Genomic DNA, 25,633 nt, shown 5'->3' on the forward strand with positions numbered 1-25,633 from the left:
TGAAGAGTGATGAAGAGCTGATTCAGGTGTGTTTAAACAAAGTAACATGGAAAACATGCAGGTCAGTGTGCCTTGAGGACCAGGGTTGGGAAACCCTGGGTTATTGCATTCACTCGCCTGGCCTCCTGATTGTTCCAAATGAGGTCAGAGTCAGTTTAAAAACAGGGTTCAAATAAAAGAGCATTAGAACCCAATAAAAAAATAACTGAACAGCTAATGTTTTGTGTGTGTGAGCAAAACCTCAAATTTATCAGAAACAAAAATAACAGTACACTAAGTAAGAGTACATGGCTGATTAAGACGTAGATGCTGTTTGAAAAGCCAAAGCACATCTAACTAAAGATCGTTTATATCTATTATCTCACATTTCCTCAATTTGTAAAGAGTTTTTGCATCACAAAATCAAGAAAAGGTTCTTCTTACTTATTTTCAAAGGCCTTTTTCGAAACGTTATCACAGTTATCACTTATCAATAAAGTTTGCACTTATTATGTTCTGTTCCAAACTTTTAATATTAATATAATAAGTTTTTATTTTGTTAAATTTTTCCTGGTTTTTCATAATGCTTTAGCTATCGCTTAGCCACAGGATATTGTTAAAAGAAAGATAATGAACAGAATATTTTTTCCAATCAAAATGCAAGAAATAAAGTCCCAGAATAATGAATTTTCGTTATAACTGAGCTATTTTACAATGTCTGTAACAGAAGACGTTACAGAAAAGCTTCATGTTTAATGTTCATGTTTAAAAAAAAAAAAAAAATTTGACCTCCACGACCTGCAGAAACCTGTTGGGGTGGATATTGAAAAAAAAAAAACGGTCTTGCATCTAACCTTAATGGCCAAACCAATCGTATTGTTATAGCAAAATGAGCAACATTTGAAGGTCAATTTATATCTTCACAAAAATTAGAAGAAGTTGTGTCGCCTTAGCTTCTAGATTATACTAGAGAATAGAAATGAATGCATGAAATTAAAGGGCCTATACCATGCAAAATCAACTTTAAGTTTTTAAGGGTATTATAATATTCATTCATCACAAAAAACAATCCCAAAGCGGTATTTTGATACGTTCATGCATTTCTGAGTTTTCCTCTAAAAACCTGCGCTCTGAGCACCAGCCCCTCCCAAACCACGAAAACAAGCGGGTTCTCACATTCATACGTCTGACAGTGAGGAACAGCCCCCTTTAAGTGGGAGTCTGTGCTGCCGGCATCGCCCCCAAGGCTAACACACACACCCACTTTCTCCATGGAGCGAGCAGTGATCGGCAAAAACGATCAGATATTGTTTCATTTCAAATGAACAATATGCACATCCATCTTTGCAAAAGTTCGGATGTTTGTTTTCGTGGGAGAAATGCAGAAACGCTCTAGAATAACATCATTTGAAGGGGCGGTACCCACAAGGAGCGAAAGGCGGTGCCTCAGAGATCGAGTCGTCTTACTTCCGGGTAGGAAAATGAACTGTGAAAATAACTCATATTACATTGAAAAAAATCATTCTTCAGTGTGCCAAAGGTAACAAATTATCATATAAATGGATATAGTTTACTCTGAAAGGCTTACGAAAAGCATGATATAGGCCCTTTAATACTGTGGACTTACTAAGTCCACAAAAAAAGAAATATATATGACAGATATGGTTACTTTAATCATAAAAAGGCAAATTGCCCCCCAAAAAAAATCAAAAATAATGTAAGTATTTGGTCAGATTTAGTTGTTTTCTATTGCCACAAAAACTAGCTATTTGATGACTTTTGTAGCTTTGCCTTTAGTTTTTGCACATTTTACAGAATCCATCTGTACCTCTGGGGAGTCAGAAGTCAGAACACAGGCAGCAGCATTGATGAAATCTCCAATAAGCATCGTGAAGCCAGGAAGCCCGAGGAAGAAGAAGCGTGGAGAGCAGGAGTGGATGAGAGTGTTCAGAACATCCTACCAGACACAAACATAGATGTTAACAGAAGCACAATAAACTGGTTAACATTTAAATTTTAACTCCAACAAACAACACATCTTGTGCAGGATCAGATATATGTTGAATACTAAACTAAAATGAATATTTATGAATTTGACCAAACCTCTAGCATGTTTTGTGTTAGAACGACAGCTTTTGCATTTGTTGTAAGCCTCGTATTTTAGCAGAAATATTTTGTAACACAAAAGCGACTGGATGAGAAAGACAGTCGGGAGAAAGCTTTTTACTTGAACTGGCCTGTGCATTTTAATCATGTAGAGGAAAATAAAGAACTCACCAAGCCACTAAAGAATAGTAGGGGAAAAAAAAACGAAACAAAAAAAAAAGAGAAGAAAGGCAGAGAGGGAGCAGATGGATTGTTCATGGAGGAAAAGATGGAGAACAAAAGACCTCAACTTTCACGAGTCTCATGTACATAAAAACAAGTAAACCTGTAATTAAAGCCTGTGACGAGGTATTGTTTTGGTGAGGTACAGGCAGCTCAGTGGCAGATGGGTGCTCTTTCAGTGCCGACATATGCTGTACAGCAACGAGTTCTTCACCAACACATCAAGCTGGAGCATTAAAAGATGTTAACTGCTTTTCAAAGCCATGTTTACCTTCAATAAATAGGCTGATTTATATACTCTTCACTGACTAGAGGAAATGTGTTTCTTTGGGGGGGAAAAATTAATACTGGTATGAGAATGCTGCATCTCAGCAAGGCAAAGAGATTGCTCTTCTTATCTAAGAAATGCATGTGCATATTTGTGTACAAAGCCAAGGTCCAAGCTTGTAACACCTGGCTTTTTGGTCGTAAACTTGTGCAAATCGGACAGTTCAAACATCAGTCGGTTTCCACCTGAACTGAAGAGCCCATTAACAAACAAATGCATGCCCAGTAAAAAAAGAAAAGAAAAAAAAAGGTTTTCCTTAGACAAATCATCCAGAGCTTTAGCAGCAAGGAAAAGCAGATGAACAAAAGATGAAAAGATTAAACAAAAGTAAGAAATAAGCAGGAAGTCAAAGCAGCAGAGCAGCGCTGCATGTGGAAAATTGGAGGGAAGAGCTTCACGATTGAGGGCCAATTTTACCCTCATTTTGTTGGTAATTGACCTCTGAAGCATAATGTGTGGTGCAGTCAGAAGTAATTAGCAGGCAACAAACTGTTTCTTGATTTCCTGAAATAAGCATTTTGGAGAAAGCAACAAATGTGATTGCCTGAAACAGGCATTTCAGAAGAAGTCAAAGATGCGGAGGGCAAAATGCTTTTAACAGTGTGTGCCGGTGGAGGGGACCCGGCTTTAGATATGTGTACAAAAATCAGCATTAAGAAACGAGGGATAACTGTAAACTGAACGCTGGTGGCAGAAGCAATATCTCTCGCATTAACAAAAGGTGCATTAACACAACTCTGAATAGAGGCACCTCACGCCTTTATATGTGGCCTCATCTCCAGGAAAGAATGCGCTTTCCACCTGCCAGTCCCCTGGGGGTAACAGGGTTCATTCTGGCATTTCATCACTTCATAGAAATGTCTGTCTCAGTAACTACACTCAGTCATTTTCAGTTTTGGTCAAGAATAGACTTCCTGTTGCATAAAAAAAAATGTTTTCCTTGTATAAATTGTGAATGTGACCCGTTTTAGTCAACAAACATTTGCATACACTCATAAATGTGATTCACTATTTGAAAGGTTACTAATCATCAAAGTCTGTGGTAAACTATTCAACTGTACATTTTAGACAATTAAGCAGGTTTAATGCTGTCTTCATGTCTTTGTGGTTGGTGAGTGACAGGCGGCCAGAACAATAGCCCCGACCCTGGCACTTTGTCAGTTGGAGGGAGAATCCCCCTTCATTTTTTCTCTGAAGATGCAGAAACCATGATACCCCCCTTCTTTTCACAAAAGCATGACTGTTTAAGACTTTTAGGACCTGATTAAAAAGCAACATCAAAGCATGTTAAACTCTAGAAGTAAATAGATCTTATCAACTAAGTTTTACAGTTGGGTAGGATTAAACAACTGTTTTAGACATTTTTGCTGACTGACTAGGTTATGTGAAATATTGTAAATTCAATTCACATATATGATTTTTTCTTTAAGTGCAGGGGGGGCGGGAGGCAGGAAGGAAGGAGGAGGGGTGGAATAAGAGCCACTTTCTTATGTTAAGCAGGCGTGCGGCTGTCCTCTATTGTGTGGCGTGAGGACTCTTTTCTCTGGCCAATTTGAGCATGCTTCAGTGGCCAGCCTGGCTCTGGCCCCCCAACGAATTATACAGAGCCCCAACAAAAGCTGGAGAATGCTGCCTGGTCTGTCAGGGTGCCCCCCTCATTGCTCTACTCTTGCGCTGCGTTCCCCAAGCTCCCCTCCCGCTCCTTTACACACACAGAAACACCCACAGGCAGGCAGGCCAGTCTACTCGGGGCCCCTTGCTGACGTGTCAGTCTAACGGAGCGCGACAGACGTCAATCCTTAATTAATCATGTATACACAGCAGGGGGTCAAAACATTATTTAACGACATGGAAAACATTCTAATAAGCTTGTTGCAGTGCCAAGGCGCAATAGTAACCATGCCAAAAGGGGACATTACAGGACAATTTATGTTTTCATACACACAGACATATCTATATATTAAACATTTAGGTTTATTAGAAATACATCAATCAAGTATGAACTGTATAAGTCAAACATGAAATGAATTTTGCTCGTTGTGTTTTGTTTTTAGGCTAACACATTTGTCTTAAGGAAGATTTTGACATAAAGAGCAGTGTGGGGAAATGAGTCAGACAATCCCAAAACAGACCAGTGCGTCTTATCAACAATGGCTTAAAGTCAGTTTTTTGGACACAATGCCATAACTTGTGGTCGATCTTAATATGTTCCATTTTCAAAGCTTAATTAACACTCTACAAGTCTGAACAGGAATTCCTTTATTTGGTGAAAGAACATGTATAAAAAGTTGTACTGATTAAAAACAACAATCATTCAGAAAAAATTACAAGCAAAATTGCAAAGTACAAATACTGAGTGTATTTCAGCACCAACAGGCCATTTTCCATGACTTTGTCTGATGTGCCATCTATGGGTGAGAGAAGAGAAAACTGTCTGAGAAGCTGGATGTACCTGATCATCACTGGTGAAGCCTTTGTGCATGACGTTGAAAAGGTGCACCGAAAAATCACTGCTGGGAAGAACATCCTGGTGCCTGGTTATCATCTCGCAGATCAACCTGTAGGCCTGCAGTTTCCCTGCTTTGTACTCTGCTGGCAGCACGGTGGCCTGAGGAAAGCATGCACCAAAATAAGAAGATATGAAGTCCTGATAACTAGGAATGACACCTTAGGACAGAACAAAACTTTGCCTGAAGAATAAATTACACCTTGTACAAAACGTCAGTAAACAGATATGATATTTCTGAATCTAAAGAAGGAAAGGAACTTATCTGTAATTTTAAAAGGAATTTTTTAAAATTTGGTTTGGATTTCTAAAAATTTTAAAGTTTATTTGGCAAATACAAATAATATTTCATCATAAACATAATGAAACTTTGTTGAGAAAGCTTATGATTTTTATAAGCTCATTTAAACAAATGAATTTTGGCTTCTCCCTTTTTTGAGTTTTCATCTGCCTCCATTTGATTATTTTAGAATATAACAATCGGAATAAATGTGCAAACCTAAAATGAATGTGTAAAATTAAAAACTTAATTACTCATTAATCTGCATATAAAACATGAAGTATTTGAATGTTGCTGAGTCAATGTGTCCATACCCTAAATAGCCAGGACCCAAACATTCGAAGAGGAGGGATGAATGCAGGTTGGGGAGGAGACGACTGGTTATCCACACTGATCCCAAGGTTGTCCCTGATCTATGAAAACACGATTGTTCTGATTTATGAAAGTAGCAACCCACCAAAATAGCTTAAAAAATTAGATTTTATCATTAGTTGTGTCTCTTCTGTACCTTGGCAAGTTTGTGCCACAGCTCATAGAGATAAGCAAAGACCTTTGCATGGATCTTAGGGCAGCTGATATTATTGACATCTCCCAGAATACCCAAAATTCTCCTCCATAGTACAAAGGCAGAGTCAGGATGCCAGCCAGTCAGCGTCCCGCCAGCAATGATGCTGACATCGTCAGCCAGACACTCGCTGCTGTCTATAGAGTCAGAAATAGAGATTTGGTTTGAGGTACAGAATATGACGACGCTTTTTAAATAGTCTGTGCCAAACAGAAAGGGGGTTAGCTTTTAATTATATTGAATTCAGTCAACAAATGCTGGATTACTATTGTTTTCTGGAACTTAAATTTCACAAATCTATGATGTGGGTTGAGCAGTTGTTGACTAAAGTCAAACACCGTCTGTGCCTTCTTTCCAAATGTCTCCAATTATTTAAAAAATTGCTGTACAGACTGAAAGCACAAAACCAACTTCTGGAAAAAGGGCACAAACCACATGCATCATTACAATGAAGTGCTTGAGGACAGTGCCACCTAGTGGATAGCAACAGAAAATGGGAATACAGAGAAGAACAGGGTTAGATGGGAGGGGTTGAAGAGTAAAAACAAACTTGTGATTAATAAAAAAAAAAAGCTGCTTAAAAAACTAAATTTGGTGCACAAGGTTGAGTATAGTGCAAAGCAAGAAAAAGTTGAAACCGAGGTCTAAAATAGTTAAGAGCTGGACAGTAGTACCCAAGTGGTGTGGCATGTGCAAGACAGAGTGATGAATAGTGTCATCCAAGGGGTAGTCACGTGGGCACTCTGTGTGCACCAGCAAAGCTGGTGAAGAGGGGGGGTTCTGGGGGTAGTGGAAGTTGTGATTGTGGTAGGGAGGTGCAGAGTGGGGAGGGAAGGCACACCCGGAACCTAAAAATGACATGGGGAGGGAAAGGATAAAACTGGGTTTGAGGAAGGGAGCACAATAAAGATGATCACAATGTACACAGACACACAGATTACCAAACAAGGACAGGAAGGGCAGCGGGGGTTAGAACATCTTTTCATCAATAATGAAGACAAGACAAAAATTGCTCTGAGACGCCTGGAAGTAACTGGAAAATGATCACAAGGACGTACGACCACTTTCTTTATACAGAAACCGTTAAATACTGAACTCTAAACATCTACCCTTCTGTATTCTGAATGCTTACCAGCACTACTGTTTATGATGACGATATTTATCTACCCTTTTCAAAGTATTTAAACCAGTTTCATAAAAACAAGCTTCACTAAAGTTCTTAACGTGTGTCTGCAGTATTTTCCAGCCCTGCTATATCAGCAATGACATTAAAACAGAGAAGAATGAACGAAAGGGAAAGCTTCTGCTTTAGGTGGGTGCATTGACATATAACCCTCCATACCTGCTAGAGCCTCATTGTGGCTTAGCAGCAGGCTCCCATGGCTGTGGGGGTCAGCGGTCACATCCATGTGAGCTGACTGGGTGGACTGACTGTCGGCCTCTTCATCAAACGCCTGCCAGGTAACTTCTGCTTCATTGATGCAGCCATTAGATGTTTCACTACTTATACTTTCACCTAGTTGAGAAAGATTAAACTTTGTTAGACCTTCATAAAGAATTAGAGCAGAGTAAAAATGTAAAGTAAGCTGTCAATCAGTTCAACACTGTGTGATGTTTCTTTACATAAGAAGCCTTTAGTAGAAGTACAAAAAGTTTAAAGAACGGTGCGTTTGTTCTCTCACTTTTGTCTCTGAGATTGGACCTGGAATAACTAGGGAGTCCTTCAGCACTGTTCTCCATCTCAGCTGGACTGCTGCTCTGTCGAATGAGGATCTGCAACCATGAAGACAACCACGGCAGTGAAAACTGAACAGGTAACCCGAATTTTACTACTTTAGAAGGAAATTATGGAACTGGTTGAGTATCCTCACCACTGGTGGGTCACTACTCTCAGTCCTGCCCTCAGACATCCTGCTGTCAGAACCGCATGAAGTAGGGGAGTGTTCTCTTTTTTGGGCTGCAAAGACATGATGCAACTTGGATTGGGGCACTTTAGGTTTATTTTACTATAACATAAAAATGATTAAGCCATCATTACAGTCCAATGTGTGGAAACACTTTAAATTTGCCAAAGACCTGACCATTCAGTGTGGTAGAATGTTCTAATGTTTGGAATATTTTGATGTGGAAAAACAACAGTGGGCTGAACTTTATAAAACTAAAACTTTACTTGTTCATTTGTACAGATATTAAATTTACACTTGGTAATCTTGGAAGAAATACAAGGAATCTGGCTGGAAAACTTCAGATGCACTGTTTAGTACCCAGGAATTTATCTCTGAGTCACACTGCTAGAAGTTTTGGCCAAAGATGTTGATTTTAGATCAGTGAATTGGAACATTCAAACCAATAAAGTCGAACCAATATCGACTATGAACCGTAATGTCAACCACAAATTATGATATGAATTGACTCATTGATAAAATGAATCGTTGCACCCCTATAAAATACATAACCGGCTATAATAGAACACTCTTCTGTTATTCAATGAACAATCTAGTTCATCCAATAAACTTTAAGAACTTTTTTCTCTCTCCTTTCAAACACCATTATCTGTATCTCTGGATCTTTAAAAAATACCATTAAATATATCTATTTATTCTGGTGTCAATGTATTGTTGCTCCTCCACTAAAATAGCAGGCCTAACATGTAAAATGTGATGGAAAACCTCAACTGACAAGTTTAAAAGAAATTTGCTGTCAAGCATTTTACATAAACCTATTGAATAGGAAAAGTTGTGATTGCTGAACTGACAGAACTCTTTAAATGAGGTGAGAAACTCAGAGGAACATTAGTAATATTAACTGAACTGAAACAGATCATAAACCTTTACCTGGTAACGCATCAGACAACTGCTGGGTAATGTCTGAGGTGCTGCTGCTGCGTTGCAAAGGGCTGTCTCTGCCCCCCAGCTCCTCCTCTCCTCCACACTCTGACAGCTGACACTCCTCGACATCTTCCAGAAGAAGAAAACAGTCACGAGTGGGATTCAATGTTAACAGGTTATGAACTAAAGCAAAGGCTTGAACAGGAAATGCACTGGGATATGATTTGTTATTTTTAGGGATTTAGAGAGACGGTGAAGATGAAGAATTTCCAGGAATGAAAAACGGTGAGAAAAAATGATGACAAGTCACATGCAGTGGTGATGCAAACGGTTCACATATTCTTGTTATCCACCATATAAAGTTGACCTGTACACATTTGGTGAATGCTTTTTTTTTTTTTTAGTCCAGCAAAGCAGAATGTAGCCCTAATTCTAACATAAAATCATAATGTGGTGAGGGGCTGATGGGAAATGCAATGCAGAGGTGACAAATACAAACGCAGGAAGCTCTCACAATCAACTTTACCTGAGAGCCTGTGAGAGCAAGCAGAGTTACCAGAAGAGATACCAGGCAAGAAAGAGCTCACAGTGTGGAGCAGCATTGGAACGCTTTTAGTAGTGGGCAAAGCTTCGTAAAGATGGACACAGTTGCTGATGGACTGGCTTCGCTTAGCTTCCATCACAGAAAGAATAAACAGAGAAAAAAAGGGAAGATAGTGGAAATAGAGAGGAGGTAAAAGGAAGAAGACAGTTTTCAGTAATCCCATAACAGAAGTTCTTCCACAAATAAACACAGTTTTTACCAGGAAGTCAACAAGGCACAGCGAGGCAGAAGTTGAATACAGAGCATAACAATGCATTGAGAATTGGGAGAAAATAAAAATGAAAAATAAATGTAAAAAATAAAATAAAAATGAAATTCCAGCAAAGAGTAATGAACCGTACACTTTAAAACACAAAAAGAACATATCAATCAAATCAATCAAATCTTTATTTATATAGCACTTTAACATCTGCCAGACATCCAAAGTGCTGCACACGTATAACTACACTAAAACCATAGGTAAAATTCAAAGAAACACAGTAAAATGATAATAAAATCATCAATAAAAGAAAACACACACACAAAAAAATAAAAACTGTCTAATTATCATTCTCTCTGGTGTTAAAAGCCAATGTAAAAAGATGAGTTTTTAGCAGAGATTTAAAATCGTTTAAGGATCTGGCAGATCTCATAGACAGGGGGAGACGATTCCAGAGTTTGGGAGCAGCCACTGAAAACGCTCTGTCCCCCTTGGTCACCAGTCGAGTCCTTGGAACCTCTAAGAGCATCTGGTCTACAGATCGCAGAGCTCTACGAGGACAATGGCTCTGCAGGAGCTCAGAAAGATAATAACAATATAATAACATATGTCCCATAAGTACTGTTACTTCTTAGAACAAAAAAAAATTTGGCCCAAAAAACTAAACTATCTAGCTATAATCTATGAATCAGTCGCCAGTGGATCCATAAAATCCACATCTTTAGGTTCACGTGTGCATGAAGACTTTGGATGTTATTTGGGTCATATTGATCACAATAATGCAACCATTTAGTTCATTTCTAAGAATTTTAGGACTCATCTTAATGTCATCCATTTGAGTGGATTACTGATCTGTTTTTCTAATTAGGTCTATGTTTTCAGTTGCGAACTAGAGGATTTTTTAAATGATGTAATCATACTCAATCAATAATTGTTCAAATCTTCACTAATGTGAATTTTCTGGTTGCCTGTTTTATATTTTTTAAACTTGGTTGAAACTCTGTTCATTGATGTGACAAAAGGTTCTAAAATGAGACAAAGCCCTTTTGTTTGACAAATATTGTATCCTTGATCTCAGCTATTGAAGATATTGTATTGTCACAATTTTAACATTCAGATCTTGCAGGAAAAGTCTCAAGAAAGAAACTTTTGGAAAATGCTACTTTATGATTGAGTAAGTTCATACAACATAAGTCTAGATGAAAAGTTTCAGACAGTTTGAAATTGTTCTTAATTGTCCCCTAATCAAAAGAAATTTTTGTTAACTTTGATTAGCTAAAAGTTAAATTAACTTTGATTTAAAAATTTGATCTAAAATAAGGATTAAAAAAGAGAGAGAAAAGCCACTCTAAATAATAAGAACTATCCCTTTAATCTCTCAATTTTCTAACTTCTTTGAGTTGATAATTCCATGATCCTCATGATTCTCATTAAAAGAGAAAAAAATATTCCCTGGGAAAGGATTTTCAAGATAAATATATATATATAAAGCTGCACTAATTGACAATTTCTATTTAATGATAACAACAATAAAATCATTTAATGATCAAATAAAAGACTCTAAACATTCCAACACTATCACAAAAATCATGTGTTCATCAAGTGCTTTGTTATGGAATAATCAATTACCTAGCATTGGGGTTTGTGAATAAACAGGCTGAAAGGTTTCATGTTGGACAGCTGACACCAAGATTTGTTACTGGATGGACAAAACCATAAGTACCATTAAAAAAACAAAACAAAACTCAGTCATATAGCAGATGTACAGAACAGAGTCAAGATCTCCTAAATTTGACACCACAGCTGAATCACGGCTGAGATTCAACATCAACACTTCATTAGGAACTTCATGGAACAGGTTTAGAAAAGCTAAAAAATCTGCATGCAAACGTCTTTGAAAACAGTTTTAAGCCGTATTTGTCCACAAGGTCCTCTGCTCTGCAGGATTTACTACTTTCTTTGCTCAAACTCATCTCATTCAAGCAAATGTTTCATTGTTTGGAAAAATAACCAATTGTATAAAGCAGGTCGAAACAAGACTATGAAGCAGCAGAAACACAATCTGAGGAAGAGGAAAGAAGAATCTTAGGTGAAAAAAGTTAGTTTGTTGATTGCTTGGTTACTTGTCAGGCTGCATTAGATCAACAGTAAAGGGGGAGGGGGGGCAGTGGCTATGGTTCCATTAAAGGGCAATATTTATATTATATAACCGTTTTTTTTAAAACTATGATTTTAACCTAAAAAACTATTTGGCACATAACCTTTTCTTAAAGCAAAACTAAATAGTCATTCATGTGAGATTTAATGTAGAAGACCAGCCTTCAAAGAGTCCTGACCCTGATCCTAACATACATTTTTTGGAAATGAAAAGTTGAATCTATTTTACATCAAGCATTAGAACCAAACCTCTTGGATGCTCACAATGTGCTACTTTCTTTTTTTTTTTTTTACATAAAACACTGAAAGGATTACTACAGGCCCCCCCTCGCTTGAGCTATTAGATGATGTTGCATCTAAGTAAAATCCAATTAAAAACATATCTAATAAATCTGTTCAGAAAATAATTCTTTTGCTTTATTTAAAAGCATTAAAAAGTAATGTGATGAATAGATAAAAAGGTTATTGTTTTACCACTTACAAGAAGAAGAATCTTTTTCAAAAGTCTCACTATTTACTAACGAATGAAAATGGTTTATTTAGCAATTTCTTCAATGATTCATTTTTCTGTCCAACATGTCCTAACTACACTGTTAATACCACAATAGGAATTTTATCTCACTCTGACTAGTATAAAATAGTCTATTGCTAAAGACACTATGACTCCCATTAAGACATTTTAATGTTGCAATCTACAAATGTCAAAGAAATAAGTTTTATGCCACAATATTTCACTCAAACACATCGAATTTTAAATGTTTGTCTTCATTCTTCTGTCAGTTATGGAAGCAGCATGTGAAATCAGGTAGTAAATTATCCATTTCAGAAAGATGACTTGATTCCAAAATGCTTAAAGTCTTAATCAACAGAAACTTTTCAGTCACCATATGGCCATTTTATCTTGAACTAGAATTTGTTTTAACATGATTTATAAAGCTTGTGTCGTTTTTTTGGTGCTTTGACGGGTATTCCCAGTTTAGAACTTTGACTACATCCTTTTATCTTATGCTGCACAAATAATTGCCCATTTAAAGGTCAAACCCTATGTTAGATTTAACAAAAACCCCATTTATTAATCAAAGTTAAAATCTACAAATAATTGAGTGTATTTATAACATCCTGGTCATCGTTCCAGCAATCGTCTCTGTAGCTGCAGAAGCCTAATGAGGTTGATAATGAAACACGGGGACTTTTGCACTGATATCAATGCAAGATCTCACAATAATACCTCTATTATTTGCATGGGTAAGAGCAACCAAGTTTTGACAGTTGTCAATGCGAATGCACTGCCATTGTGTTTGAACAGCACTTCAGGCTCACTCTCGGAGCGCTCTGAAAGCAGAGCATCTCTTCACTGCTTTCAGCACACTTTAATTACGCCTTTCAGTGAGAGCGATGCATCATCTGGGCTACGGCTCACCAATTCTTCCCCATTTATGCATATTAATAAGCATTAATTACACTCTTAATGAAACTATAAAAAAAAAGAGCAGTGCGATTGATGTGTAGGCTTTCTTTTTCCAAGGAGACAAAATGGCTGTTGATCCTTTGAAGATCAATGTAAGAGAAATCCAATTAGGCTAAAGAAAGGGAGAGAAGCTGAGGCGGTTGGGTGTAATGCCTGTCTTTGTTTGCACAGAGAGGCACTGACTAACAAACCAGATGCATTTAAACATGTGGGACAAGTGTTAACTATGTTAGAGACATCACATAATATAATGTCCAATACAGGTAATAATCTGACCCTGACATTAAAAATACATTTCCTCCAATACACAGCACTGTTTTTAAAATGCTTTGTGGGCAAAAGGCCAACAAATATTAAAAGAATGTTTGCGCCTTTATTTTTTCAATTAAGATTTTGTCTAAAAAAGAAATTAAGATATGCACAACGGGCATTGTAGCTGCTAACAACACCATTGCTCACCAAGTCCTCTTATAATTAGCTGCCACTTTCCCATCAGATAAGGATTGTTTGTAGAATACAAAGCTGGCCTTTGACAGGCCACCAGGCACACTGTGTCGACACGAAAAAATAATGACACTGGTCAGAGGCGAGTTGGGAAATAATGCAGGCAGACCATCTGCTGGCCTTTTTGTCCATAACATTAGGCCTTTTCAATGCCATCTGAGACCGTGTACACGTCTGAAGACCCCTACACACAATGAAAATGTAAAATCAGCTGTGTGACTCAAGGCTGGGCTCTCGGGAGTTCTGACAATCACTGAAAAAGGCCAACAGACAACAAGGAATGCATATAACAATCTGATGGAGCTATAGCCAACAGAAAAATGATGGTACTAACCACAGGCCTTCTGTCGGACAATGTTGCGAGCATTTTCCACACCCGGTGCTCCTGAAGTGGTTGCTGAGCGGATCCTCATGGGCTCCTGGAACCCTGGACCCCCCTGCTCCCCTTGGTTCCTCCAACTCAGTGAGAACGAACGTGCAACAGCTGTAGCCTTTTGGGAATCCTGGATCACTCCTGACATGGAAGACACGACGCGTTCAGTGTGATAAAGTGTCAATCAGCTAATATAGTGATACTGCTAAGTAATACATTTAGGACTTTGCAGTGAAAGAAACAGGGAAGTTTCTAACAGCAAAAGTATATAAACAGTTAACCATGTTTGGAATTTCACATCATTTTAAATCAAAAAAGAGACTTTTGTAAAGCTCCCTCTCACCACGTCCTCTCTGCTTTTTCTCTTTCTGTTCACTTAGTTTGTCCAAAGGCAGGTTGGCCATGTCCAAACCATAAACGGAGCGGGCCAGCACAGCGGTCAGTGAGTCCATGATGCTGGCCCACTCTGTGATCAGCTCCTCCCAGCAGGTAAGAGAGGAGAGCACCACCAGCAGCTCATCCCACAACTCTCGAGAGATAAACACGCTGAGGTTTGCTCGCACCCACGCCACGATGATGGTCTAAATTTAAGAAAACAAACAAAAAAAGTCAGGGAGCAAGCAAGGAGAGCTACAATTTTAAATCTTTAAAATGCATCACAGTGTACCCTGTGGGGGACAGGTTCCATAAATAACCTGTGATAGGTGTGATCTACATAGCAGGATTACAGATATTTGAAGCAATCAACTTACTACACACTTTAGACACTTCTGTCAAATAAACAAGAACATTTTCAACCTTTCTTGTTTAAACTCTCAAACCTTCGTAGAAAAATAAACCTAATTTCATAGAAAGAAAACAAAGATCTGATTGCGATCAAAGATTTATGTAGATGTGGCAAACTGAACACATTCTGTACAAGAGATATGGCACAGAGGAGATTGACAAGGTCTACGGCCATTCAAGACACAGAACACAAGGGGAAGTGAAAAAAAAAAGCAAAACAAAAAAAGAATGTAAAACTGCACAGAGAAAACTTATAAAACAGCAAAAAAGTGGTAACAACATATCATAACAAAAAATAACTGAAATACATATTATTGTCCTTTTGTTTTGACACTAACAAGTTAGAATAAACATTTCTAATTATTTTCACTGCTTTCATCTCCTACTTTAAAGTCAGAACATATAATGTTTAATTCTACCATTTTTTGTAAGAGTAAACTTGTGAAAAGTACTCTAAATAAGACAAAATTAGGTTATCTTTAAAAATTTAACATACATTGGTACAAAACAATTGGATAATTAAAATAAAAACTAAAATTCTACAGCTTTGCTCATATTACAGTTTTAGATCATACATATTGTGTGTTTGAAAATCTATTCTTAAACTAAACCTTGACTAATAAATAAATAAATAACTTACATATCCTAAAAAAAAGACAAACACACACACATATATGTATGTACGTATATATGTATACATATATACACATATATATACATACATCTTATGTTAATACTATATTATATAGTATAAATAACATAATAATATAAGCAAATAATAATTATAAAATGATGAAATATGTGATTTTTTTGTTGTCATCATTATTGTTCTGAGAGAGACTACTAAACACCCAATACTAAAATTATATATTCATTTTCAGCAGATTATGATAACTATTGTTTAATGCACAAGTAATGAACTAAATTCATCTGACAAACTCTGTTTACAAATAAATGAAGGCATACCCTGAAAAGTATAGACGCTAAGCTTTCTGCAAAGCTGTCTTTTCTTTGGTTTTCTTGTGGCCTCTTCATTACTGCCTCTGTGATCCTCAGTAGTACTTGTAGCATCTGTTCCCTGTAGATCAAATCAATCAATCAATTTTTTCTTTGATCACTAAACGGATAATACATATTGTTACATCACCACATGAGGGCACTATCATCAACCCTCTAATAAAAGGCTGAGAAAGCAAATAAGATAATACCAGTTTTCCTGTATTTGACCAGGCTGTATGTAAAGCTCCCTCAGCGAGTTAGGGATCATCTGTATTTTTATGAGATGGTGGACTGGGTGTGACGGATCGACGGCCGACCAGCGCTATTGCTGTCCTTTGAGTTTAGGCTCTGAACTGCTTGGTCATGACTAAATATTTGTCGTTAGTCTGCTCCAGGCAGACGTGTGTGTGATTATATACAGTCAGTACCATAAATAATTGGACAGAGACACATTCTTAATAATTTAGTTTATGTACATTACCACAGTGAATTTGAAATAAAACAACTCAGATGCCATTAAAGTGCAGACTTTCATCCTTTATTCCATGGGTTGAACAAAAAGATTGCATGAAAATGTGAAAAACTAAAGCATTTTTAAACACAATCCCTTCATTTCATGGGCTTTTAAGTAATTGGACAAATGAAATAACTGAAAACAATATGATCATTACTAATATTTGGTTGAAAACCCTTTGTTGGCAAGGACAGCCTGAAGTCTTGAACTCATGAACATCACCAGATGCTGGGTTTTCTCCTTCTGAATGCTCTGCCAGGCCTTTACTGCAGCAGCTTTCAGTTGCTGTTTGCTTGTGGGCCTTTCTGTCTGAAGTTTAGTCTTCAACAAGTGAAATGCTGCTCAATTGGGTTAAGATCAGGTGACTGACTTGGCCATTCCAGAATATTCCACTTCTTTGCTTTAATAAACTCCTGAGTTGCTTTGGCTGTATATTTTGGGTGGTTGTCCATCTGTATTATGAAACGCCGCCCAATCAGTTTGGCTGCATTCACCTGGATCTGCGCAGACAGTCTGTCTCTGAACACCTCAGCATTCATTGGGCTGCTTCTGTCCTGTGTCACATCATCAATAAACACTAGTGTCCCAGTGCCAATAGCAGCAATGCACGCCCAGCCCATCACACTGCCTCCACAGAGTTCTACTGATGATGTAGTGTGCTTTGGATCATGAGCTTTTCCATGCCTTCTCCATGCTTTTCTCCTGCCATCATTCTGGTAGAGGTTGATTTTGGTTTCATCTGTCCAAAGAATGTTTTTTCAGAACTGTGCTTGCTTTTTTAGATGCTTTTTAGCAAAGTCCAATCAAGCCTTCCTATTCTTGAGGCTTATGAGTGGCTTGCATTTGTGGTGTGCCCTCTGTATCTATTTTAATGCAGTCTTCTTTTTATGGTAGACTTGGATATTGATACGCCTTCCTCCTGGAGACTGTTGTTCACTTGGTTGGCTGTTGTGAACAGGTTCCTCTTCACCATGGAAATGATTCTGCGATCATCCACCACCGTTGTCTTCCGTGGACGTCCAGGTCTTTTTTGCGATGCTGAGTTCACCAGTGCTTGCTTTCTTTCTTTTTTTCTTTCTTTCTTTCTTGCACTGCATGCTGGGAGATTGGTAGCGGCGTCAGCATGGACGGTGTGGGTGAGTGAGTGAGTTTGAGAGTTTGACAGAAAGTTTGTGTGGTTTAGTGCTCCTTTGTTCGTTTTCTATTTTGAGTTATTTACTGTTTTTAACGACTTTCACTGGTGAGTTTGGGGGATCAGCGGTTCACCCGCCTCGCCGGGATGGCGTCTCAGACGCCGTCCTTGTCCCTGAGGCATGGGATCCGCGTCCAACCCGACCCACAGGTGTCTGTGGAGACAATTCTCCTTGCCGTGGGAGACTTAGTTGGTCACGCCAACATTACTTATGCTTCTCGGATGAACAAAGGAGTGATAGTTTTTCTGACGGAGGAGCGTTTGGTATCTGACTTGATCGCGTGTGGCGTCACTGTGGGCGGGGAGTTCCTGCAGGTGTCCCCGCTCGCGGTGCCGTCGACGCGTGTCATTGTTTCGGGGGTTCCCCCGTTCATTCCCAACGACGCTCTGGAAAAAGAGCTGCAGCGTTACGGAAAGTTTGCTAGCGGTTTCCGAACTGTAGGTTTGGGCTGCAGGAGTGAGAAGCTGAGACATGTTCAGTCCTTCCGCAGACAGGTTTTCATGTTTCTTAGCTCTTCTGCTCAGACTCTGGACGTGTCCTTCCGCGTGAAGCACGGGGATGGCAGTTATTTGGTCTATGCCAGCACGGGAAATATGAAGTGCTTTGAGTGCGGAAACGCTGGGCATAAGCGCGCCGCCTGCCCTCACAGGGCAGCTGAAGGGCGGCCTGATGAGGCCGCTCCGGCCGCTCAGGTGGAGCAGGGGCTTGCCGCTGCAGAATCTGTGGGTGTGAGGGACCCCGCCCTTCTAACTGGTACGGATCCTGGTGAAGGTTGCAGCTCTGAGGCTGTTCAGAGCAGCAATAGTGAGGTTAATGTTAGAGACAACACTGTTGCTCCTGCCTCAGAGCTTCAGGAGGAGTCTGAAGGTGGTGTGAGTGTCAGTGTTGAGAATGTTGGCGGTATTTCTGACCATTCTAGTGGTGATAAAATGGGCACAGGGGTGACTGGTGAAGGGGTTGAGTGTGCAGATGGACAGTCTGCTGTTACTGATGATTTTTCTGCTGTGATTCCTCCTCCTGTCACCACAGACATGGAGCTGGATTCAGACTCTGACTGTGTCTCTCTGGCAGAGTCCCATATATCGTCCGATGACATTTATTCACTTGAGGAAATCAATCACTTCCTAGAAGATTCATTTGGTAGACCAGTTAAAGTGGCTGATTATTTTCCAGATTTGGAGAAGTTCATTCTGACGTCACTAACTTTGCAGAAACAGGTTGACTTTAATATACTTGATGAAAAGAAACGGTTTCGATTAAAGAAACATGTCACTACCATTCGTAAACAGTTGAAGGCTTTGAAGGGTAAAAGCTCCAGAAGGTTGAAAATGAAGAAAAAGGGTGAAACACTGACGTAGTTATGACTGTGTGTGTGTGGATGATTCTTTTCCTGTTATTTTCTTCACTTTTCCTTCTTCACTCTATGTTTACATTTAAGGCAGGCTCTTTAAACATTAATGGTGGGAGGGATGCGGAAAAGAGGGCGATTATTAAAGACATTTTTGAAGATAAAGCTCTGGATATTTTGTTTTTACAGGAGACACATAGTGATGTACTGACTGAAGCAGAATGGGCTCTGTGGTGGAGGGGTCAGTCTTTCTTTTCTCATGGTACAGTCTTCTCTGCTGGTGTGGCGGTTCTTTTTTCACCTCGGCTGAGTCTTAATATCTTATCCGTTAGTGAGGTGGCCGCGGGCAGGTTCCTCACTGTGAGGGTTGAACTGAACGGGTTTAAATTTTGTTTGATTAACTTTTATGCACCTGCAGAAGGTGCTCACAGAATCCCCTTTTTCCTCACTTTAGAGGATTTTTTGAAGAACTGTGATCCAGGGGACGTTATAGTGATGGGCGGTGACTGGAACTGCACGTTAGATTTTACTTTAGATAGAACAGGTGCAGAACCTCATTTCCAGTCATCATCGGTTTTATCAAAGATTGTTTCTGACTCTTCTTTGGTTGACGTGTGGCGGCTTAATAATCCCCAAACCAGACAATACACGTGGGCCAGGAATGTGGGTGGAAAATTGAGCCTCGCTAGACTGGACAGATTTTATATCACAGACAGTTTTAGAAACAGGGTTTGTGGATGTTCCATTTATCCAGTTGCTTTTAGTGATCATCATATGATAACACTAGAATTACACCTTGGATCTTCTACAAAAGGAAGTTCATACTGGCATTTCAATGTGAAGCTTCTACTGGATAGAGTTTTTTGTGAGAAATTTGAGTTTTTTTGGGAGCTTTGGAGATGTAGAAGATCTGATTTTGTTTCTGTTAGCCAGTGGTGGGAGGTGGGTAAAGCACAAATACGGGTTTTCTGTCAGCAGTATACGAGCCATTCCACAGTTGCAACTAAGAGAGCAATATCTGCTTTGGAAAAAGAAATTTCTGGGCTAGAAAACACTTGTTCAACTCATAGTGCTTCACAAGGTCAATTACTTAATAGCAGACGGGGTGAACTGAGTTCATTTCTCCGTGAAAGGGCTAAGGGAGCTTTAGTTCGAGCTCGGTTTATCACCATCAGAGACATGGATGCTCCCACGTCGTTCTTTTTCAACCTGGAGAAATCTGTTTCTAGGAAGAAACAGATGGTCTGTCTGCGCCTTCTTGATGGGACTGTTACTACGAGTCCGGCTGCCATGAGAACTCTTGCGGTGGATTTTTATAGCGGCTTATTCGGAAAAGAGGACTGCGACAGCGACTGTGTGGATCAGCTGATGGAGGGACTCCCACGACTGAGTGACGCAGACAGGGATCTTTTGGACTCTACAATCTCCATGGAGGAATTGACTGCTGCTGTGGGTCAGATGGCGCTCGGGAGGTCTCCTGGTTTGGATGGGCTGCCGGCGGATTTTTATAAACACTTCTGGAAGTGCCTGGGCCCGGATCTACTAGAGGTGTTCAAGGATTGCTCACAGACTGGATTGTTACCTTTCTCATGCCGTCATGCTGTTCTCTCTCTTCTTCCTAAGAAAGGAGACTTAACTCTCCTGAAGAACTGGAGACCGCTTGCCTTGCTCTGTACAGACTATAAGTTGCTCTCTAAGGTCCTGTCCAATAGACTTAAGAATGTTTTAGGTGTAATCATTCACAGAGATCAGTCCTATTGTGTGCCTGACCGATCTATTATGGACAATCTTTTTCTTGTACGTGATTTATTTGATGTTTGCAAACACTGTGACACCTCAGTTGGACTATTATCCTTGGATCAGGAGAAGGCCTTCGATAGGGTTGATCATATTTATTTATTTTCTGCTTTGAGAGCTTTTGGTTTTGGAGAGTTTTTTACGTCTTTGTTGGCTCTTTTGTATAAGGAGGCTTTTTGTTTAGTCAAGATTGGTGGCGGACTGAGCAGACCTGTTATGGTTCAGAGAGGGATTAGACAGGGATGTCCACTTTCTGGACAACTGTACGCTATTGCCATTGAACCTTTTCTCCATAGGCTACGTACTCTGCTTACAGGATTGATGTTACCAGAAATGTCCCACAAACCGTCTCTTGTGGTGTCTGCATATGCAGATGACGTAACGGTTTTTGTTCGACATCAGGCAGATATTGATTCTCTGTGCAATGTTCTGGATCTTTTCCAAAGGGCTTCTTCGGCTAAGGTGAACTGGGGTAAGAGCACCGCTCTATTGTTGGGACGTTGGTCGGGCTCCACATTGCCTCTTTTGCCTGGGAATCTTGATTGGGGAACGGAGGGGATGAAGTTTTTAGGAGTTTATTTGGGCAGTGACGTTTTTCAGAAAAAGAATTGGGAGGGTGTCATGGAGAGAGTGTGTGCCAGACTGTCTAAATGGAAATACCTGCTGCTTCAGCTTTCCTTCAGGGGTGGAGTTCTTGTTGTCAATAACTTGGTTGCCTCGACACTTTGGCATAGTATGATGGTGTTGCCTCCTCCTGCAAGCCTCATCACTGCACTTCAAAAGACCGTGGTGGATTTCTTTTGGTCTGGTCATCATTGGCTAAGAGCTGCCATTCTCTACCTGCCGGTTGAGGAGGGCGGTCAGGGACTGATTGATATTTCGGCCCGTGTAGCCTCCTTTAGACTGCGGACAGCGCAGCGTCTGCTCCACGGTTTTGGACTGCCGTGGTTGGATACTGCATGTGTGCTGCTGAGGAAAGCTGGGGGTTATGGATTTGACAAACATTTGTTTCTGCCCCAGCTTCATACCTTGGACCTGACTGGACTTTCACCTTTCTACTGCTCTGTCCTACAAGCCTGGCGACTGTTGCTCTGCAAAAGGGAAATAGTTTCAACACCTGGAATATGGCTGTTCGAAGAACCCATTTTTGGAAACGACCTCCTCAACTCACAGATTCTGGTTTCTGCTACCATGAGGTCGAAGTTGAGAGATGCGGGCTGTGTGAAGCTTGGACATCTCCTAATGACTCCTGCTCCTGAGCTTTCTGCTTTTACCGGAATAAGATCTCTCAGAACATTGGAAAATCTCGTGAAGGAGATTTGTCTCTCCTTGCCTGTGTCCTATCAAACCTATGTGATGGATCCTATTGCATCTAGCCAGTGGGTGGATGGTGTGGATTTCATCTTTCCTCCTCTGCAGGTTTCTCCGGCCTGCGAGGGATGGCAGGAGGACGGAACTAAACTCCTGTCCTGGACTACTCCTCAAATAGGAACTTTTGAAACGATTGGGAAGAAGGCTTTATATCTTTTATGTGTTAAAGTTTTGAACTTGCGCTCCTTGATGGACGTCAGAGTGTCGAGGTGGGCTGAGTTGTTTGGCACGGGGTCTTCCCCGAGGGGCTGTTGGAGATCCCTGTACAAAGCTCCTGTTGAGAAACGGGTAGGTGACCTCCAGTGGAGGGTCGTACACGGGATCATAGCCACGAACAGATATCTGGTGCACCTTAATCCTGGCGCGGGGGATGGGTGTCCGTTCTGTTCTGTTGCAGAAACTGTGGAACATCTTTTTTTGCAGTGTCAACGTCTGACTGGACTTTTTTCTCTTCTTCGTTCTTTTTTTGAGGGGCTGGGAGAACAGTTTTCATCTGTGTGTTTCATTTATGGGCCAAAATATTTGGCCAGAAAGCGGAGAGTCCATGTTATGTTAAATTTTCTTTCCGGTGAAGCCAAGTTGGCGGTATGGTTGACGAGGAAAAATCGGATACGGGGAGTTGGGTCTGACGATGTCCTGTTTCTTTTTAAAAGACTTTTGGTGGCAAGGTTGAACGTCGAATTTGGTTTTTATAGGCTCACACATGCACTTGATGTTTTTGAAAATATTTGGGCTGTACAAAATGTTTTGTGTTTCGTCAAGGATGACTCTTTAGTGGTAAATTTTTGAGTTTGTTTCTTTGTTTTTGTGTTTTTCTTTGATTTTTTGATGTGAATATTTTATTTGTTTAATGATGATTGGTCATTAAAGGTGTTTTGAAACTCAAACTCTTTCTTTCTTTCTTTCTCTCTTTCTCTCTTTCTCTCTTTCTTTCTTTCTTTCTTTCTTGCACTGCATGCTGGGAGATTGGTAGCGGCGTCAGCATGGACGGTGTGGGAGACACATAGTGATGTAACAACTGAAGCAGAATGGGCTCTGTGGTGGAGGGTGAGGTGGCCGCGGGCAGGTTCCTCGCTGTGAGGGTTGAACTGAACGGGTTTAAATTTTGTTTGATTAACTTTTATGCACCTGCAGAAGGTGCTCACAGAATCCCTTTTTTCCTCACTTTAGAGGATTTTTTGAAAAACTGTGATCCAGGGGACGTTATAGTGATGGGCGGTGACTGGAACTGCACGTTAGATTTTACTTTAGATAGAACAGGTGCAGAACCTCATTTCCATTCATCATCGGTTTTATCAAAGATTGTTTCTGACTCTTCTTTGGTTGACGTGTGGCGGCTTAATAATCCCCAAACCAGACAATACACGTGGGCCAGGAATGTGGGTGGAAAATTGAGCCTCGCTAGACTGGACAGATTTTATATCACAGACAGTTTTAGAAACAGGGTTTATGGATGTTCCATTTATCCAGTTGCTTTTAGTGATCATCATATGATAACACTAGAATTACACCTTGGATCTTCTACAAAAGGAAGTTCATACTGGCATTTCAATGTGAAGCTTCTACTGGATAGAGTTTTTTGTGAGAAATTTGAGTTTTTTTGGGAGCTTTGGAGATGTAGAAGATCTGATTTTGTTTCTGTTAGCCAGTGGTGGGAGGTGGGTAAAGCACAAATACAGGTTTTCTGTCAGCAGTATACGAGCCATTCCACAGTTGCAACTAAGAGAGCAATATCTGCTTTGGAAGAAGAAATTTCTGGGCTAGAAAACACTTGTTCAACTCATAGTGCTTCACAAGGACAATTACTTAAGAGCAGACGGGGTGAACTGAGTTCATTTCTCCGTGAAAGGGCTAAGGGAGCTTTAGTTCGAGCTCGGTTTACCACCATCAGAGACATGGATGCTCCCACGTCGTTCTTTTTCAACCTGGAGAAATCTGTTTCTAGGAAGAAACAGATGGTCTGTCTGCGCCTTCTTGATGGGACTGTTACTACGAGTCCGGCTGCCATGAGAACTCTTGCGGTGGATTTTTATAGCGGCTTATTCGGAAAAGAGGACTGCGACAGCGACTGTGTGGATCAGCTGATGGAGGGACTCCCACGACTGAGTGACGCAGACAGGGATCTTTTGGACTCTACAATCTCCATGGAGGAATTGACTGCTGCTGTGGGTCAGATGGCGCTCGGGAGGTCTCCTGGTTTGGATGGGCTGCCGGCGGATTTTTATAAACACTTCTGGAAGTGCCTGGGCCCGGATCTACTAGAGGTGTTCAAGGATTGCTCACAGACTGGATTGTTACCTTTCTCATGCCGTCATGCTGTTCTCTCTCTTCTTCCTAAGAAAGGAGACTTAACTCTCCTGAAGAACTGGAGACCGCTTGCTTTGCTCTGTACAGACTATAAGTTGCTCTCTAAGGTCCTGTCCAATAGACTTAAGAATGTTTTAGGTGTAATGATTCACAGAGATCAGTCCTATTGTGTGCCTGACCGATCTATTATGGACAATCTTTTTCTTGTACGTGATTTATTTGATGTTTGCAAACACTGTGACACCTCAGTTGGACTATTATCCTTGGATCAGGAGAAGGCCTTCGATAGGGTTGATCATATTTATTTATTTTCTGCTTTGAGAGCTTTTGGTTTTGGAGAGTTTTTTACGTCTTTGTTGGCTCTTTTGTATAAGGAGGCTTTTTGTTTAGTCAAGATTGGTGGCGGACTGAGCAGACCTGTTATGGTTCAGAGAGGGATTAGACAGGGATGTCCACTTTCTGGACAACTGTACGCTATTGCCATTGAACCTTTTCTCCATAGGCTACGTACTCTGCTTACAGGATTGATGTTACCAGAAATGTCCCACAAACCGTCTCTTGTGGTGTCTGCATATGCAGATGACGTAACGGTTTTTGTTCGACATCAGGCAGATATTGATTCTCTGTGCAATGTTCTGGATCTTTTCCAAAGGGCTTCTTCGGCTAAGGTGAACTGGGGTAAGAGCACCGCTCTATTGTTGGGACGTTGGTCGGGCTCCACATTGCCTCTTTTGCCTGGGAATCTTGATTGGGGAACGGAGGGGATGAAGTTTTTAGGAGTTTATTTGGGCAGTGACGTTTTTCAGAAAAAGAATTGGGAGGGTGTCATGGAGAGAGTGTGTGCCAGACTGTCTAAATGGAAATACCTGCTGCTTCAGCTTTCCTTCAGGGGTAGAGTTCTTGTTGTCAATAACTTGGTTGCCTCGACACTTTGGCATAGTATGATGGTGTTGCCTCCTCCTGCAAGCCTCATCACTGCACTTCAAAAGACCGTGGTGGATTTCTTTTGGTCTGGTCATCATTGGCTAAGAGCTGCCATTCTCTACCTGCCGGTTGAGGAGGGCGGTCAGGGACTGATTGATATTTCGGCCCGTGTAGCCGCCTTTAGACTGCGGACAGCGCAGCGTCTGCTCCACGGTTTTGGACTGCCGTGGTTGGATACTGCATGTGTGCTGCTGAGGAAAGCTGGGGGTTATGGA

General features: G+C 40.3%; 1 protein-coding gene across 11 annotated transcripts in view; it reads right to left on the reverse strand.

The window, feature by feature from the left end:
• The window catches only part of ralgapa2 (Ral GTPase activating protein catalytic subunit alpha 2), a 114,010-nt gene that overhangs the window by 51,943 nt on the left and 36,434 nt on the right, over positions 1–25,633 (reverse strand). For 5 of the 11 annotated variants that reach the window (XM_020713872.3, XM_023951551.2, XM_023951549.2 and 2 more), the window contains exons 14-26: positions 15,872–15,983; positions 14,463–14,700; positions 14,081–14,260; positions 9,341–9,487; positions 8,821–8,943; positions 7,858–7,943; positions 7,669–7,759; positions 7,329–7,502; positions 6,661–6,834; positions 5,930–6,123; positions 5,736–5,834; positions 5,088–5,243; positions 1,808–1,936 (exon numbers count right to left, since the gene is read on the reverse strand). In XM_020713872.3, the coding sequence (XP_020569531.1) occupies positions 1,808–1,936; positions 5,088–5,243; positions 5,736–5,834; positions 5,930–6,123; positions 6,661–6,834; positions 7,329–7,502; positions 7,669–7,759; positions 7,858–7,943; positions 8,821–8,943; positions 9,341–9,487; positions 14,081–14,260; positions 14,463–14,700; positions 15,872–15,983 (1,903 nt within the window). The remainder of the gene's footprint in view (positions 1–1,807; positions 1,937–5,087; positions 5,244–5,735; positions 5,835–5,929; positions 6,124–6,660; positions 6,835–7,328; positions 7,503–7,668; positions 7,760–7,857; positions 7,944–8,820; positions 8,944–9,340; positions 9,488–14,080; positions 14,261–14,462; positions 14,701–15,871; positions 15,984–25,633) is intronic. The other 6 variants (XM_078940709.1, XM_078940708.1, XM_078940705.1 and 3 more) reach the window with 3 other exon arrangements.

Source organism: Oryzias latipes, chromosome 22, assembly GCF_053564925.1.
Source record: "Oryzias latipes strain Hd-rR chromosome 22, Olatipes_Hd-rR_3.1".
NCBI lineage: Eukaryota > Metazoa > Chordata > Actinopteri > Beloniformes > Adrianichthyidae > Oryzias > Oryzias latipes.